The sequence below is a fragment of the Artibeus jamaicensis genome, unplaced genomic scaffold, assembly GCF_021234435.1.
Source record: "Artibeus jamaicensis isolate MK-2021 breed Jamaican fruit bat unplaced genomic scaffold, CSHL_Jam_final contig_478, whole genome shotgun sequence".
Taxonomy (NCBI): domain Eukaryota; kingdom Metazoa; phylum Chordata; class Mammalia; order Chiroptera; family Phyllostomidae; genus Artibeus; species Artibeus jamaicensis.
In genome coordinates, this window is record NW_026521855.1 from 171,344 (window position 1) to 189,818 (window position 18,475).

An 18,475-nucleotide genomic window follows, 5' to 3' on the forward strand; every position below is an offset into this window, starting at 1 on the left:
TTTTCTTGTGAAGGGATCAGTTACTTTGAGTTTTTTAGCTCAGTGAACCACTTTTCCCCTGGCAGAATCTCTGAACCACCACTCTGTTGTTGAAAGCTAAAACAGTGACGATGTTGTGAGTAATACTCCTCTTTTCAATAGTAGCATACTTGCTAGAATGACTGGCACTAAGTTTTATGTCTCTTGTATGTGACTGTCATTTAAGTGCCCTGTCCACAATTTAGAGCTTTTCCCCTGTGAATGATAACAACTAGGTCACTACGGCTCCCAGAAAAGTAACATAGGACTTTGGGGTCTGAGACAAAAGAGCTCTATATTTTTAAAACTAAATAAAAAATATTATAGTTCACTTACACTGTTGTTAGTTTGAAGAATACAGCATAGTGGTCAGAAATGTATGGAACTTACAAAGCGATTGGCATAAGTCTAGTACCCATCTGACATCATATGTACTTAATTACATTATTGACTATATTCCCTGCATCGTATTTTACATCCCCATGACATTCTGTAACTTACAATTTATAATTCTTAAAGTCTCCTGCTCTTTCACCTACCCTTTGTATTTAGTGGTAACTGTCAGTTTGTTCTATGTTTATAAGTTTCTTTCTATCTTGCTGATTTATTTTGTGTTTAAGATTCCCTGTGTACATGAAATCATATTTTTGTCTTTCCCTTTGTGATGTATTTCATGTAGCTTTTCATTAGCTCTATTCATGTCACAAATGACAAGGTTTCATTCCTTTTTATAGCCAAGTAATACCCCATTTATCTGTTAATGTTGGACACTTATGTTGCTTCTATTTCTTGGCTATTGTAAATAATGCTTCAGTTTAGGTAGAGATTCACATAGCCTTTTGGTGTAGTATTTGGATTTGTTCAAATAAATATTCAGCTAGTTCTGATTTTCATATTTAGGTTTCCACAGTAGCTGTGCTGGTCTGCATTCCCACCAACAGTGTGATATGTTTTTTTTGTCAATCTCCTCAGCAGCACTTGTTACTTTATGATTTATGATGGCCATTTGGAACAGGTGTAAAGTGGTATCTCATTGTGGTTTCATTTGTATTTCCCTGAAGATTGGTGATGTTGAACATCCTTTCATAAGTGTTGGCCATCTGTTTATCTTTGGAGGAATGTAGCTTCAGTCCATGTGTTTTCAAATGTATTCAGATTTTCTGCCTTATTTTCTGTTATTAAAATATTTTTTTTATTTTCAGTTATAGTTGACATACAATATTTTATTAGTCTTAGGTTTACAACCCAGTGATTAGATATTTATGTAACTTTCAATGATATTTCTCCCCATAAGTGTAGTACCCACCTGACAACATACCCAGGCATTACAGTGTTATCAACTATATTTTGTATTCTGCACTTTGGCCCCCAAGATTGTTTTGTAATTATACATTTATAGCTCTTAATTCTTTCACATTTTTCATTATGCCTTTAATCCTACTTCTATATTAATGTTCTCTGTATCTATGAATTTTTCTATTCATTTTGTTTTTTATGCTCCACATATAAATGAAATCATCTGGCATTTGCTTTTCCTGTGTTACTTATTTCAGCATAATACCTGTAAGTCCATCAGTTTTCACAAATGGTAAGATTATGTGTCTGAGTCACATTTCATTGTTTATATAAAGATAATTCTTTATCCAGTCATCTATTGATGGACAGTAGATTTCTTCCATATCCTGGCTATTGTAAAGAATGCTTAATTGAACACAAGTATGCCTGTCTTTTCAAACTACTGTTTTGCTTTTCTTCAAATAAACACAAAGAAATGAAATTGCTGAGTCCCTTTTTCTCTTTTGCTATAATCTTCGTTTTAAAGTCTATTTTGTCTGACATAAGTATTTCTGCTCCAGCTGGTATTTTTCATTTCCGTTTGTATGAAATACCTTTTTCCATCCCTTTAGCTTCAGTCCATGTGTTTACAATCTAAAGTGAGTCTCTTGTAGACAGCATTTGTAAGCATCTGGCTTCATTACCCATTCAACTACTGTATGTTTTTTATTGCAACATTTAATCCATTTTTTAAATAATTGTTGAGAGGAATGTAGTTACTGATATTGTATTGTACATATTTTTGATCATCTTCATAGACAAAATTCTGTGCATTTATTGTAATACTGGTTTGGTGGTGATGAATTCTGTTAGATTTTTCTTCACTGGGTAGCTCTTAATCTCTGTTTCAATGTTAAATGATAGCCCTGCTAGTTAAGTACTTGGTTATAGGTCTCTGCTTTTCTTTTTTTTTTTAATGTCTTTCTAGTCCCTCTGGCCTGCAAAACATCTGTTGAGAAATCAGCTGACAGTGTTTTGGGGGCCCCCTTGTAGGTGACAGCTTCTACAGTTCTCTCTTTGACTTTAACATCAATTTCTTTTTCTTGTGTCTTGGTGTGGGTTTCTTTGGGTTTGTATTGATTGGGATTCTTTTTTGTTTACTGGTTTTGTGTATCTATTTCCTTCACAGGATAAAGAAGATTTCATCATTATTTGTTCAAATAAGTTTACAATACTTTGCTTGCTCTTTCTCTTCTAATTTTTTATTGCATGTTTTGGGAGAGAAGGACAGAGAGAGATAGAATATGTTTACTGATGCATTTGTTCGTTGATTCTTGTATGAGCCCTGACCTGGAATCATGGCATATCAGGATTATGCTTCAACCACTGAGCACCCCAGCAGGGGCTAATATTATTCATGTCAGTTATTATATTCTTTATTTCTGACAACTTTTTAATGTTTTTGTCTTTTTGTGTATGTTGTCATCAAGATCATCTTCTAAGTTACTGAGCTGCCACAAGTGTTTTGAACTGTGCATGTAGTAGATTGTTATTTAATCTTTCAGGAGTTTTGTTTTATTTGGGAATTACTTCTTTTACTTTTTATTCTGACCACCTCCCTGTGTTTGTATTAGGTAGAGATGCTATATCTCCCAGTCATGGTACAGTGGTCTAATGTAGTAGCTGTTCTGTAGAGTCCAGTGGTGCATTCTCTTTGTTCACCCAAGTTGGACACTTCAGGTACACTACCCAATGTGGGCAGTGTACGTGCCCCTGTTCTAGGTGAGCATTAATTGTTATTATCATATCAGTGGGAGGGCTTTACTCCCAGGCTGATAGGTGATATTGACTGGTTTTCACCACAGCAGATAATTCTGCTGTTCAAAAGCAGACCCCACAAAGCAGAACTCACTTAAGCGGGTCTCTGTTGCCCTGTTGATTGTTCCCCTTTACTGTGTTCTTTCAGGTGGTTGTGGTGCATCATTGTGGTCAGAACCTGTCTACTGGGTGTGCTGACTTTGGGAACTCCTGGCAGGTGCAGGTCAAGGTCAGCTGCTGCCTGTGTGCTGCCCAGTGCCACCTGGAGTGAGCTACATAGTGATCTGCAGATGGCTGCTACTCATAATAGGTTTAGAGACACCTAGGTGACGTGCTGAAGCCAGATGCTACTTGTCTGGATTTCTGACCCTTTGAAAGATTTAAGGAAGTATCAGCAATGAGCCAAAACAAAACATTTGTAATGTCTTGGGTTGTCCTGGAAGTTTTGTGGTTCTAGGTCTCAGAATCACCAGGGAAAGATGAACAGTGTGAGCTATGTTGATAGGAGACTTAGTTAGGGTATCCTTTTGCCATCTGTGTGGGAGGTGACTCAGCAAAGGAAAAATGGTCTGTGCCAGCCCTTATCTCTGGGAGGAAACTGTCCCGCAACTCTTTCCCTGATGCCAGACAGATCAGATCTTCCTCCTAAGTCCTTGTACTTTTTGAGCTGCTGCCTGAGTATTAGAGCTCAGAGTAAGGGAGTCTAAGGAAAGTCCATGTGCAGTCCCTTTAAGAGAAACATCTGGGACTTCGCTATCCACTTTCTCCCTCACCATCAGTCCCTGTTGGCTTTTTTACAGGTAGAAATTATGGGCACTTCTCTTCCTGTCATGGGAACCCTGGACTGAGAGGCCTGATGTGGGGCTGTGACTTCTTTCCCTGCAGGGGGAATCTCTACAGCCAAATGTCCCTCCCAATTTTATCAACACCTTGTGGGTGTAAAATTAGCCTGAACTGCATCTCTACCACTCCTGCCAGCCTTAGTGTGATTTCTCTTTATGGTGTAAATTGTAGGGCTTACATTCAGCCAGATTTCAAGCAGTTCTCATTTATGGTTGTCTTATAGTTTACTTGTAACTTTGATGTGGTCATGTGATGAATTTGAGTACCATATTTACCTCTTCCCTCATCTTGACAAGACTTACCATTTTTCAGATTTTTTTCCTACTTTTAAATTGTATGTAATCTTTACAACTTTGGACATTAACTTCTTTATGCTGTATCATTGTTGAAGTTTTTCTTTCCCCCTATGGTAGGTTGTCTTTTTATTTCGTTGAAGGTTGCTTTTGCTGGGTAAAAACTGTTAGTCATGCCTGGTGTTCAATTAGTGCTGTCCTCATCTATATGCCATGGTTATGGGTTGAAGAGGGCACATACAATAATCAACCAATAAATGCATAAATAAGTGGAAAACAAATCACTGTCTCTTTTTCTCCCTTTTGTCCCTCTGTCTCTCCTTCCTATTTCTAAAATCAATTTAAAAAAGAACTCTTTATTGTAGAGAACAAACGGACAATAACGGGGTTAGGCAAGGGTGGAGGTAAGTAGGGCTAAGGGGTTGGGTTGTGATGGGGGCAAGGCAGAAAACCTCTTGAACAATGAAAAATAAGTGGGGGAAAACTCTTTAGTGTGATATAGTTGCATTTTATTTTCCTTGGCACCTCAAGGAGATATTTCAGTGACAGTACAGCTTAGAATTATGTCAAAGAATTTACTTCTTACAAGTTTTCTGCTAGATTTATGGTTTTGATTTTACATTTAGGTCTTTATTCCATTTTGAGCTTATTCTCATATTGGTGGAAGAAGGTGATCTAGTTTTATTTCCCTTTCTGTATCTGGTTTTTTTTTTTTTTCCAGTATATTTTATTGATTATTCCTTTACATTTGTTCTATTTCCCCTCCTTCATTCCCCTCCACCCTGCACAACCCTCCCCCACCATTACCCCCCTTTAGTTTATGACCATGTGTCTCAAGTTCTTTAGATTCTATATTTCCCATACTATTCTTGCCCCCCCATCTATTTTCTGTCTACTGTCTATGCTACTTATTTTCTGTACCTTCTCCCCCCTTCTCCTTTTCACACTCCCCTGTTGCTAACCCTCCATGTGATCTTCATCTCTATGTTTCCACTCCTGATCTAGCTGTCCTTTTACTTTGCTTTTGTTTTAGGTGTGGTTGTTAATAACTGTGAGTTTGTTGTCCTTTCACTGTTCATGTTTCTTTAACTTCTTCTTCTTAGATAAGTTCCTTTAACATTTCATATAATAAGGGCTTGGTGATGATGAGCTCCTTGAATTTGATCTTATCTGAGAAGCACTTTATCTGTCCTTCCATTCTAAATGAAAGTTTTGCTGGATAGAGCAATCTTGGTTGTAGGTCTTTGGATTTCATGACTTGGAATACTTCTTTCCAGCCCCTTCTTGCCTGTAAGGTCTTTTTTGAGAAAACCTGGAGGTCAAAGTTCTGTCCATTGTACATGTAGGAACAGAGTAGAGGAACAATACTTGTTATTTGATTAGTTAGTTGTGCTCTTGTGGTATTCGGCCTTTATTACGTTGATATGTCTTTCCTCTATATTCAGGTTTTGAGTTTTTGTTATCAGTTGATTTGTACTTTCTGAAATGCTTTTAAAATTTGAAAAATATAAATTTTGTTTTATTAATATGGTGCATCACATTTGTTGATTACATATATGCTTTAATCATTCTTGTATTCCAGTTTTAAATCCCACTAGGTAATGATGCATAATCTTTTCATTGTATGTTGAAGCCATTGTCTGATAGTCTATTGAGAATTTTGTATGTGTATTTTATTAGAGACTTTTATGTATAGCTTTCTCCTTTTTGTAGTATTCTTGTCTGGATTTTGTATCATGTTATTGTAAAATGAGTATGGAAGTGTTCCCTCCTTCTTTTGGAAGAGTACTACAAGAGTTGGTTTTCATTCTTCCTTAAATGTTCAGTAGAATTAATGAGTAAACTTGTGTAATCCTGATATTTTCTGTGCTGGCTGAGAATTTTATAACTGATTCAATCATCACTCTTAATTGGTCTAAACCTTATCTGTTTCTATCTGTTTTGATACTTTTTCAAGTGTATTTTATTTATTGTACTATTACAGTTTTCTCATTTTCACCCCCCTTTATCCCTCTCTGCCCTGCAATCCCCCCGAATCCAGCATACTCAACCCTTAGTTCATGTCTGTGGTTGTAAGTTCTCTGACTTCTCTATTTCCTATACTGTTCCTCATCCCTCCCCATCTGTGTTATGCTTACCAGTTATGCTTTTTATTCCCTGTATCCCCCACTGCTGCCCACTAAAAACCCTCCACGTGAGATCCATTTCTCTGATTCTTTTCCTTATCTAGTTGTTGGATTAGGTGTTGTTTGCTTGTTTCTATTTAGGTTCACTTATTGATAATTATGAGCTTGTTGTCATTTTATGGATCACAGGTTTTGGTTCTTCTCTTTCTTAGATAAGCCCCTTTAACATTTCATGTAAGGCCTTTAACTCCTTAAACATGACCTTATCTGAGAAGCACTTTATCTGTCCTTCCATTCTAAATGAAAGCTTTGCTGGATAGAGCAATCTTGGATGGAGGTCCTTGCCTTTCATGACTTGGAATGCTTCTTTCCAGCCCCTTCTTGCCTATCAGGTCTCTTTTGAGAAATCAGCTGACAGTTTGATGGGAAGTCCTTTGTAGGTGACTGTTCCTTTATCTGTTCCTGCTTCTGGGGTTCTCTCCTTCATTTTAATCTTGGCTAGTGTAATGATGATGTGCCTTGGTACACACCTTCTTATGTCCAACTTCTTTGGGACTCTCTGAGCTTTCTGGATTTTCTGGAAGTCTACTGCCTTTGCCAGATTGTGGAAGTTGTCCTTTATTATTTGTTCAAATAAGTGTTCCACTTGTGGCTGTTGCTCTTCCCCTTCTGGTACCCCTATAATTTGGATGTTGGAATGTTTAAAGATGTCCTGGAGGTTCCTAAGCATCTCCTCATTTTGTTGAATTCTTATTTCTTCATTCTTTTCTGTTTGGTCATTTTTTTCTTCGTTTTGGTTCTCTCCCTTTATTTGAGTCCCAGTTTCCTTTCCATTACTATTGGTTTCCTGTGCATTTCCCTTCGTTTCACTTAGTTTAACCTTCATTTGTTCCTCTAATTTATGACTAAAATCAACCAGTTCTGTGAGCATCCTGATCACCTGTTTTGAACTGTGCATCTGATAGGTTGGTTATCTCTTGGTTGCTTAGAAGTATTGGCTCTGGGGCTTTGAGCTGTTCTTCTGCTTGAGCCATAATGTTTTGGTCAGGTTGCTACTCTTACGTATGATTGGCAGAGCCTTAGGTGTTCACCAGGGCAGGGCAACCTAGTCACTGGGTTGATGATACTGTATGTGGGGGCGGGGTCAGAGAAGGAACAGTGGTGTTTGTTCTGCTCTAGGATTTCAGTGCCCTCTGGTGCTTCCCACAAGTAAATTGGGCCCTTCTGGTGCTGGTTCCTGAGTGGGTGGGCTTGTGTATGTCCCTGTGGGTCTCTCCAAGGAAATCTTCCTGTGAGGCTAGGAGTCTCTCCTGGCACCTTTTCAATTGGTGCTTTTAGGCTTTATTTCCCATAGCTGGGGCTCTGGGTATGTGTGGCTGTGGTCAGCCCCATGCTGCCTGTGCTCCCAGGTCTGGCAGCCATCACCTTTTCCTGCCACAACCCGTCTCTGCCAGCCACCGACTCTGCCCCTCTTAATGGTCTGGTTGAGACCATTAAGACCTTAATGGTTGTCGGAGTTATGTACATTTCAGTTTTCTGTCTGTTCTGGTTGTGGTTTTGTTTCTAAATCTTTGTTGTCTTTAAATTTGGTTGTGCAAGGAAGCACAGTGTTTCCACCTACTCCTCCATTTTGGCCAGATATGTGGTATATTCTTAATGTATTGCTGCATTCAGTTTGCCCACATTTTCTTGAGGCTTCTTTTATCTTTTCATCAGGGAGTTTGGCCTATACTGTAATTGTTTTATAATGTTTCTGTCTGATTTGGGGATCAGGGTAATGCTAGCCTCCTAATTTCTGTTTTTGAAAATAGTTGAGGATAGCTTTTAGTTATTCATTGAATGGTAAAATTCATCTGAAAACCATTTGGTCCAAGCCTTTTCTTTAGTTAATAATTTGGTTTTGTTTGTAGTTACCAGTATATTTATATTTTCTCTTTCTTCTTGATTAATTTGTGAAAAAATGTATGTTTCTAAGAATTTTCTTTCAGATTGTGCAGTTTAGTGCAGCATGATTGTTCATAGTATTATTTTATAATTTTTTATATTTTTGTGGAGTCAGCTTTCACTTCTCTTTCATTTCTTATTTATTTTGGTTCTCTTTTTTCTCTTAGTAAGTCTTGTTGAAGTTTCATCTTTCTTTTCATGAAATGCATTCTTGGTTTTGATGATTTTTTTTATTGTTTTTAAAAATTCCATTGTATTTATTACACTTCAAAAATATTTTAGCTCCTGCTGGATTTGTGATTAGTTCTTCTCTCTTATTTAAGTGTAAAGTTAGAGTGTTTATTTGAGATTTTTCTTGTTTCTTGCATTAAGCTTGTATTGCTATGAATTTTTCTGTTAGAACTGTTTCATTTCCCATAAAAGAGTTTTGTTTCTTTTAATTGTCTCAGCTTTTCTTTTAACCTTTGATTTTTTTAAAACTCTTCGGCCCCCTTTTTTTGGTTGTTTTGATGTATTATTTAGCCTTCATGTGTTTGTTTTTTACTTGTCTTTCACTGATTTTTTAGTTTTGTGCCATTGTGATTGGAGCAAGTGCTTGATAATTTTTCAGACCTCTGAAATTTATTGCTACTTGTTTTGCAGTCAAATGTGTGATCTCTCATTAAAAATGTTCCATGTGGATCTAAAAAGTATATCTATTCTGCTTCTTGAGGATGAAAAATTATGAAAACAGAAATAAATCTGGACTGGTGTGTTATTTAAGGCCACTGGTTTTTTATTGATTTATGGTTTGGATGATGTATCTGTTAATGTGAGCACAGTGTTTAAGTCCTGTATATTACTGTATTTCTGTCTCTTTTTTTGTCAGTATTTGCTTTATATATTTGAGGCTTCTGCATTGGATCCATAAATGTGTACTAGAGTTATATCCTCTTACTAGATTGATCCCTTTATCATTATATAATGTCCATATTTGTCTTTGGTTACAGCCTTTGTATTTTATCTGAGGTAAACTACCCTTTTTTTGTTTGTTTGTTTCTTCTTGCATGAAATATCTTTGCCCATACATTTATAAGTTTAGACTCTGTGTCTTTAGATCTGAAGTGTGTCTTTGTAAACAGGTCTGTGTAAATACTGTGTTCTTATCCATTAAGCCAAATTGTGTTTTTTATTTGACCATTTAATCTGTTTATGTTACAGTGTTTATTGATAGGTATTAGTTATTGCCATTTTTATTTATATGTATATTCATTTTTTATAATATTTTCAAACATTTTATTTAAGTTTTTCTTGTCTGTAGGACGCTTCGTCAGTTTTTTGGTTCTGAAAGATAGGCTTTCTGCATAGGTAGTTTTCTTTGTAGGTTATTCTTTATCTTCATTTTGGCTATTTCAGACCATCCCTCTGCCCTGAATAGTTTCTGTTGAGAAATTAGCTGACAGCTTTATGGGAACTTCCTTAAAGCAGTCAGTAGGTAACAGCTTTTTTCTTGATGCTTTTAAGATCCTTTGTCTTTACCTATGCCATTTTAATTGTGATGCATCTTGGTATGGGCCTCTTTGGGTTCTTCTTTTTGTGACTATATATGCTTTCTGGACTTGGGCATTTATTTTCTTCACCAGTTTAGGGAATTTTCAGTCATTATTTCTTCAAATAGTATATAGTGGCTTTTTTCTGTCTTTTCCTTCTGGTATCTCTTATGGTGAATGGTGTTACACCTGATGTTGTCTCAGAGATTTTTTAAACTATTCTCAGTATTTTGGATTTTTTTCTTATTTTGTTGTTCTTATTGGGTTATTTTTCAGCTTTCTTGTCTTTCTAATTGCAGAGTTGATTCTCTGCTTTATTCATTCTGTTGTTGATTTCATCTAGGGTATTTTTAATTGCAGTTAATTGTACTTTTTATTTCTGTCATCTTTATGGTTTCTATATCTCATTAAAGTTCTAAGTTCATGTGCTCTTTGCCTAAGTTTATTGAATGTTCTTTTTAAAAAATTCCCACCAGAGGATATATTTTTTGATTTTACAGAGAAGAAGGGGGAGAGAGAAAGAGAAACATCCATGTGACAGATACATTGACTGGTTACCTTCTGTATGTGCTTCATCCAGGCATCAAATCTGCTACCTGGCTATGTACCCTGATCAAGAATCAAACCCTCAGCTTTTTGGTGTACGGACAACACTCAACAACTAAAACGCCTGGCCAGGGATCACTGAGTATTTTTACAGTACTGTTTTGAAGTCTCTGCCTGGCATATTTATTGTTTCCATTTGTTCACTGCTTTTTTTTCCTGGAGTTATGTCCAATTCTCCCACTTTGGACATACTTCTTAGTCTCCTCACTTTGTGACCATCTCTGTGTTTGTTTCTGTGTGTTATGTGAAGTTGGAACATCTCCCACTCTTGTTGGGGTGACTTTAGGTTGTAGGTGTCTTGTGGGTCGCATGGTATAGACTTTTATCACCTACGCTGGTTGTTCCAGGACTGGCTCTCATGTATGGTGAGTGCCCAGTTTTGTAGTTGGGTCTTCATTGTTGTTGGAACATGTGTATGTATTGACCTCTTGATTTCTGGCCATGAGGACTGGTCAGGACCACATTTGACAAGTCACTCTATAGGGTCCAAACTCATAGAGTGGCATTTGCTCCACTGAGGCTCTGGTATCTGCCTGAACTATCCTTTGGGTATATTGTTTATGTAGTTTAATCAGGTTGTTCCCTGCTATTATCTGAATTTGGCCACCAGTATTTGGTTCTGGTACATTTTGGGTGGAGCTCTGGTACAGGCCAAGGTCACCTACTGCCTGTACCTTCCCCTGGGCCACCTGATGGGAACAATAGCAATCAGTGGTTGCAGGAGCCAGTTCTGTATCTTGAGCTACCTGGGAAAGACAGCACTCTGACTAGGGTGCCCTCAAGTGCTGGGTTTTTGCCTTCTCCTCAAGATGCACAAAGCATAGTGAGGACATCTATAGTGTTTTTGGTGCTCATGGGTCTTTGTAAGTTTTTAGCAAACTTTAGTGTGGTGTTTATAAATAGTGCTACAATGAACATAGGGGTCTCTGGGTGTTTTTTCTTTGATAATTCTAAACACATACTAATAGATGTAAGGTGCCTCAATCTGATTTTTATTGTATTTCCTGACAATTTAATATTGATCATCTATCTGTTCATGTACTGCTTGGCCATTTGGATATCTCCTTTGGAAAAATAGCAGTTTACTTCTTCTGTCTACTTTTCATAAGATTTGGGGTTTTGTTGAATTATATGAGCTATTTTCATATTTTGGGTGTTAACTTGTGATAGTCATATGGTTTTTACAAATTTTCTCCCATTTTTTAGGTTCTCCTTTTATTTTAATTGTTCTTTTGCTGTGTAGAAGATTTTAAATTGATGTAGTCTTCTTTGTTCTTTACACTTCTTGTTTTATATTCCAAAACTTCTGTAAAGGAGGTATCAAGGTGCTTCTTGTAAATTTTCTTCTTTTAAATATATCTTATTTATTATTCCATTATATTTGTTCTATTTCCCCCCTTCATTCCCCTCCACCCTGCACACTCCTCCCTCACTGTTCCCCCTCTTTAGTTTATGTCCATGTGTCACAAGTTCTTTAGATTCTATATTTCCCATACTCTGCTTGCCCCCTGTCTATTTTCTACCTACCATCTATGCTACTTATTTTCTATACCTTCTTCCTCCTTCTCCTTCTCCCACTTTCCTGTTAGTAACCCTCCATTTGATCTTCATTTCTATGGTTCACTCCTGATCTAGCTGTCTTCTTAGTTTGCTTTTGTTTTAGGTGTAGTTCTTAATAACTGAGTTTGCTGTCCTTTCACTGTGCATATTTTTTGTCTTCTTTTTCTTAGATAAATGCCTTTGTCATTTCATATAATAAGGGCTTGGTAATGATGAACTCCTTGAACTTGACCTTATCTGAGAAGCACTTTATCTGTCCTTCCATTCTAAATGAAAGCTTTGCTGGATAGAGCAATCTTGGTTGTAGGTCTTTGATTTTCATGACTTGGAATACTTCTTTCCAACCCCTTCTTGCCTCTAAGGTCTCCTTTGAGAAATCAGCTGACAGTCTGATGGGGACTCCTTTGTAGGTGACTGTCCCCTTATCTATTGCTGCTTCTTGGGTTCTCTCCTTCATTTTAATCTTGGCTAATGTAATGATGATGTGCCTTGGTGTGTTCCTTCTTGGGTTCCTTCTTTTGGACTCTCTGAGCTTCCTGGATTTCCTGGAAGTCTATTTCCTTTGCCAGATTGTGGAAGTTGTCCTTTATTATCTGTTCAAATAAGTTTTCCACTTGTAGCTGTTCCTATTTCCCTTCTGGTACCCCTATAATTTGAATGTTGAAATGTTTAAAGATGTCCTGAAGATTCCCAAACCTCTCTTCATTTTTTTGAATTCTTGTTTCTTCATATTTTTCTGTTTGGTCATTTTTTCTTCATTTTGGTCCACTACCTTAATATTTGAGTCCCAGTTTCCATTCCATTACTATTGGTTTCCTTTCCATCACCATTTCTTTCCTGTGCATTTCTCTTCATTTTAATTAGTTTAGCCTTCATGTGTTCCTCTAATTTGTGACTAAAATCAACCAGTTCTGTGAACATCCCGATCACCAGTGTTTTGAATTGCACATCTGAAAGTTTGGCTATTTTTTTGTCGCTTAGAGTTATGGGCTCTGGTGCTTTGAGTTCTTCTTGAGCCATAATGTTTTGCTCTGTTAGTGCCTGTTAGGTATGAGGAGCAGAGCCTTAGTTGTTCACCAGGGTGGGGCCACCCAGGTTGCTGGTTTGTGATGCTGTATGTGGGAATGGGATCAGAGAGGGACAATAGCCATCCCCTCTGCTGCTTCCCACCGCTGGGCCCTGTGTGGTATGTCTCACTGCTCACTCCTTCGACAGTTTATCTGCACACTAATGTGTGACCGAAGTCAGCCTGCCGCCCTGCGCCCTCAGTGGGTCCCCGGATGCTACTTCATACCTGGGATCCACCCACGGCTGGCTGCACTTCTGGGTCTGGCACCCGGGTCTGTCAGTGGATCTTTCCTGACCGACCCCACTCTGCTGCTGGCTCTGCCCCTCTTACCAGTTTAGCTGAATGGTTCGTTTTTGTCAGACTTATGTATAGTTCAATTTTCTGTGGTTTGGCTGTGTTTTTGTTGCTAAAACTTTGTTGTATTTAAACTTGGTTGTGAGAGGAGGCAGTGTCTCCACCTCCGCCTCCATCTCAGCTGAAGTCTTGTAAATTTTCTTTTAGGAGGTCTGTAGTATCAGTGTCTGTGTTTAATTTAGTCTGGTTGGTTGTTTCATGTTAATTTTTATGAGTGATGTGATATAGGGGTTAAATTTTAATTTCTTTTAGATACAAAATTTACCTTTGTTTTCACTTTTTTCCAGCACCATTAGTTGAAGAGACAACCTTTTATCATTAGATTTTCTTGGCTCTCTTGTTGAATATTAATGGCCTGTAACTGTGGGGTTTTATAACTGTGCTGTGTATTCTGTTTTCTACCCCTTTGAATAGTTTTATGCTAATGCCACTAGTTTTTCTTTTTATAGTTTTATAGTGTTATTTGAGTCAGGTGATGTAATACTTCAGTTTTGTTCTTCTTTCTCTAGATTGCTTTATCTGTTGTCCTTTTTTTTGTGGTTTCAGACAAATTTTAGAGTTGTTAAAAAGTTTTCTTTCCTGTGAATTTGATTAAAATAAAACTGAAAATATTTCTCTAAGCTTTTTGTCTTCTGTGTTACCTGACTCATTGTTTCTCTTAGCATTTTGTACGATGTGAAAGAATTTTGGAACTTAGAAATCTAAAATGTACACACTTTTACTATTCTTTTTAACAGAATGCTACGTTTTTGTATGGCCTTGGTTTGGTTTACTTCTACTACAATGCATTTCATTGGTAAGTTGACTTACATCAAATGTGTGCGTGTGTGTGTGTGTGTAATAAATATTTTAATGTCAGTAAACATACATTTCATTGTAGCATGTTTACTTTTTTAAGCTTCTAATCAGGTTGAGTCATCATTATAGTATTTTTCAGTTAGTAACAATAGAATATGTCTTTCAGTGTGGAGGATTAACTGTGATAGTAATATGTAGTATTTTGTGTACTATAGGGTATAGAAAACTTGGCTTATAGTTTTCTCATTTATATGTTATAGGAATTCCAAGGAATGTGAATTGAATAATGGTCAGTGTTCATAACCATGTTATGAAGGTCATTCTGAATATTTAATACAGGATTCTTAAATATGCCTTGACTGGTATTTCATGTCATTTTCCACAGGTCAATATTTAGCTTTTAGTTGGACAGTTTGACTACTAATATTCTTAATTTTTTGTCTTTTGGGCTTTTTAAATTGCATCATAGTTTGATTCATTGCATTGCTTGTTGAATATATTTGTGGATTATAATTAAAATTTTTTTGCTCTTCAATTACATATTGCTTTGTGAGATCTTAACATTAAGTCATCTAATTCTTTTGTAGTAAATCATACTTCACTTTGAGCCTAGATAAGGACTGTTTTAAAGTTCTTTATAAATTCCATGAACATCCTATTCACAGTTCTGATTTACAGTTCTAACTTTTAGAAGTGGAAAAAATCTTAGAGATTACATAGTCTTAATCTTGATTTTGATAGGGAAAGGGAAAATAAGATGTGTTAATTTTTACTTGGTGTTTTTTAACCAGTTGTTTAGGGGCCGAAGCAGGACTTATATTCAGGACCTTGCCTTAATAATTTGAAGCAGATGCCATACTGAAAGAAAAAATGGCATATTTTGTGCATGACTCTCAGTGGCATTGTATTCATAGACTTGTGATTGCTTATAAATAAATGGGAAGGGGACAGAAAATTACACAAGTCAGAGACAGGACTTCCATCGAGTAATACATTGTAGTTTTTGCTAGATCAAAGTGGAATGATGTCTGTTTTTTAATCAGTACTTACAGTCTTTTGTTCAAATAGATATAGTCATTTTAGCCAGCCAGAACAAATTTACATGAATCTGGTATAAAAATGGGAACAGAGAACTTTGCAGTTTTAAGAATAAACAAGTGTACTAAACAGTAATCATATTTTTTATATTTAGTATACCCCATGACCTTCCTTAGATTATATTTAAAAAATAAATTTGTGAGATACGTAATTTTATATAGAAAATGTTAATTGCTTTAAATACAATGATGGGCAAAAGTAAGTTTACAGTTGTAATACAAAAGTAAGTTTACAGTTGTAGTACATATAAATATTACAATAATTAGTAAATAATACAAATATAAGCTATTTTCTATGTACTAACAACTGTAAACCTACTTTTGTATATATGGGAAAATGTTAAGTTGCTTCTGGAAAAATGATTATAAATTTTAATAACTCATTAAATGATATCTGTATGATTGCTGAAATGCTCTATTTTCTACTAAGTGTGTGGATAGCTATACAATTTAGAAGTAGAACAACAGAAATGACTGACTGAAGACAGGTGGTATGTTGCTTTCATAAATTGGGTTCTGAATAGTATGTACATTTATTTGTAGTACAAATAACATTGCCTTTGGAAACATGTTAGGATTCTAAAAGTGATCTCTAATGTGTTTAGTGTCTTTAGATAGTTATTGAGATCAAATCAAACTTTTTATTGTTTGTTTTTGTTCATACTTGTCAACAATTCACAATTTAAATTCCACCAAATATTCAAAATATGTTCAGTGTATCTACATTTTCTTTATTGATAACAAAGATGTGTTAGAATAATTAAGATAATATACAGTTAAGACACAGTTAGGCTGCAGTTTACAATATGTGGAGAAGTAAGTCACATAAGTAAGGGCCATTGATTTATGGCAAAGGCCACACTTCATTGTTCTAAGAGTAAGATTGAACTTTTCATATTATTCTCTTCCGTAGGAATTATAAATAAAAATAAACACTAGGCATTATCTATATGACATAATACTTAAGAGTAGGTTTGGAATATAATCTAAAATATTATAGGCAGAAGTTAAACTTCTAAAAGGTGATTTATATGGAACAGTATAGATTCAGGATTAATACTTTCACTTCTTGCCTCCTTAAAAACTTTCAGAGTAGAGGCTTTCTGATATATTTCAGAAAAATGTAATAAATTGGTTATTCACACTCAAAATGTTATGGAACTTTTAAATACTGTTTTACAATTTGAGAAAGTTTCAATAAATCAACTGTGAGATTTCTTTCCATATTCTAACATTATTAGTAAACAATGAGTAAAAGCATTGAGTGCTTTTATAAAACTGATATGTCTCAAAATTTTCGTGCCAGAATATTTCTCATACTACCACAGAAAATACACATAAATATGGAAATGTTACAATTTCTTATGTTTATCTTCTTTAAGGGCAATTAAAGCATTTCAGGAGGTGCTTTATGTTGATCCCGGCTTTTGTCGAGCCAAGGAAATTCATTTACGACTTGGGCTTATGTTCAAAGTGAACACAGACTATGAATCTAGTTTAAAGGTAGGTTGTTGGGGTATTTCCTACATACATTATATCTCTGCATTTGAGTGTGTGTGTTTAAATGATAAGAATATAGTTCAATTTGGAATTTATATTAACACTTTAAAAAATTAACAAATTAAGGATATGGACTAAAATTTTAAAAATGGGATTAACAGCACAAAGTAGATATCATGTGAAAATTTGCAAAATAACTTTTTTGTTTTTTTAATTGTTGTTCTATTATAGTTGTCCTAATTGATCTTCTTTTGCTGACCCCTACCCTATTCCCCCAACTCCCACTCCCACAATCAGTCTCCACCCCATGTGAGTTATCCATGCCCAAAATAACTTTTTAACACTTTAAATTGCCATTTTTTCCTGTGGGTCTAATTAGAAATCCAACCACTTCTAGTAAAAGAATATGTGTCGTAACAAAATGATAGATTATCTTTATTAAGTCTTTTTAATAAGGATAAACATTGGGGGAAAAATAATTCATAAATTTTAAATACCTTCTGATGCCAGTTTGAATTGACTTTAAAACTTTGTTTATCAGAGTTTTGGGGTTTGTGCTATCATTTTATAATTTTTTAAGCTTTTTCAAGGGAATAAGAATTCTGTGCCTGGAAAAGGCATTGTAGAATCACAATGTTTTGTAATTTTGTGACTACTAAGAATGTTTTTTTTTTCCAGATAGGTCAGTTGAATGTTATCTTTATACCAAGGTTGTGTGTGCATGTATGTGTGATTGAGTGTGAGAGAGAGAAAGAGACTCTGTAAGCATGACTTAAACTGAACACCCTAAATCAAGGTCAGTAATTTCCTAAAGTTCAGTGGAATTAGGAAACAGTTGATTTGCAGTTCCTTTTTATTGCATTAGAAGAATACAAATTAAAATGTTAACAGGAAAAAGATTTTTAAAAAAGGAGTCCAGGAAACACCCCATGTGAGAGTCCAATTCCTCTTTCCCATTCAGTGCCCACCTCTTAATTCTTCTCACAGTGATGTGTTATTGATTACACACATGGAGTATTACCAGCTATGGAAAATATTCTACCCTTTCCACAGTTCTTTCTATTTTTCTATTTTATTTTCAATTACAGTTTATATTTAATGTTACTTTCTGTTAGTTTTAGGTGTACAGCATAATGGTTACATAATCATATACTTTACAAAGTCATGCAGCTGATATTTCCATTATCCACCTAGTCCCATACTGTTATTACCTTATTACTGACTATATTCCCTGTGCTGTACTTCACATTTCCATGACTATTTTGTAACTGCCAATTGTGTTTTTCACCCTCTTCACCTTATCCTTCCCTCTGGCAACCATCAGTCTGGTCTCTGTATTTAACTTCTTCAGTTATGTTTGTATGTTTATTTATTCCCTGGTTTCCATACATAAGTAAAATCATATAGTACTTTTCTTACTGTGAATCATTTATTTTGTTTAGTATAATATCCTCTAGGTCAGGAATTTTAACCACTGTGCCTCAAGATTTTTTAAACCATGTGCCACCTGACTGTGGAGTCACAGGCACTGACCTCTTTTTCTTTAGATGGTCAAATAAAAAACGACAACAGCCAACACAACAAGAGCCATCTGCTGTGAGTGAATCAAAATTACATCTATTTTTGTTAGGTTGGAAAAAATAGT

At 35.7% G+C, this 18,475-nt stretch overlaps 1 protein-coding gene across 13 annotated transcripts in view; it reads left to right on the forward strand.

Annotated features, from left to right (window-relative positions):
• The window catches only part of LOC128627868 (lysine-specific demethylase 6A-like), a 235,619-nt gene that overhangs the window by 61,308 nt on the left and 155,836 nt on the right, over positions 1-18,475 (forward strand). For 11 of the 13 annotated variants that reach the window (XM_053668197.1, XM_053668198.1, XM_053668184.1 and 8 more), the window contains 2 exons: positions 14,173-14,231; positions 16,713-16,833. The exons of 1 other annotated variant lie outside the window; for it this stretch is intronic. In XM_053668197.1, coding sequence (XP_053524172.1) covers positions 14,173-14,231; positions 16,713-16,833 — 180 coding nt within the window. Of the gene's footprint in view, positions 1-10,355; positions 10,488-14,172; positions 14,232-16,712; positions 16,834-18,475 lie in introns of those variants that run through there. One more of the 13 variants, XM_053668194.1, reaches the window with a different exon arrangement.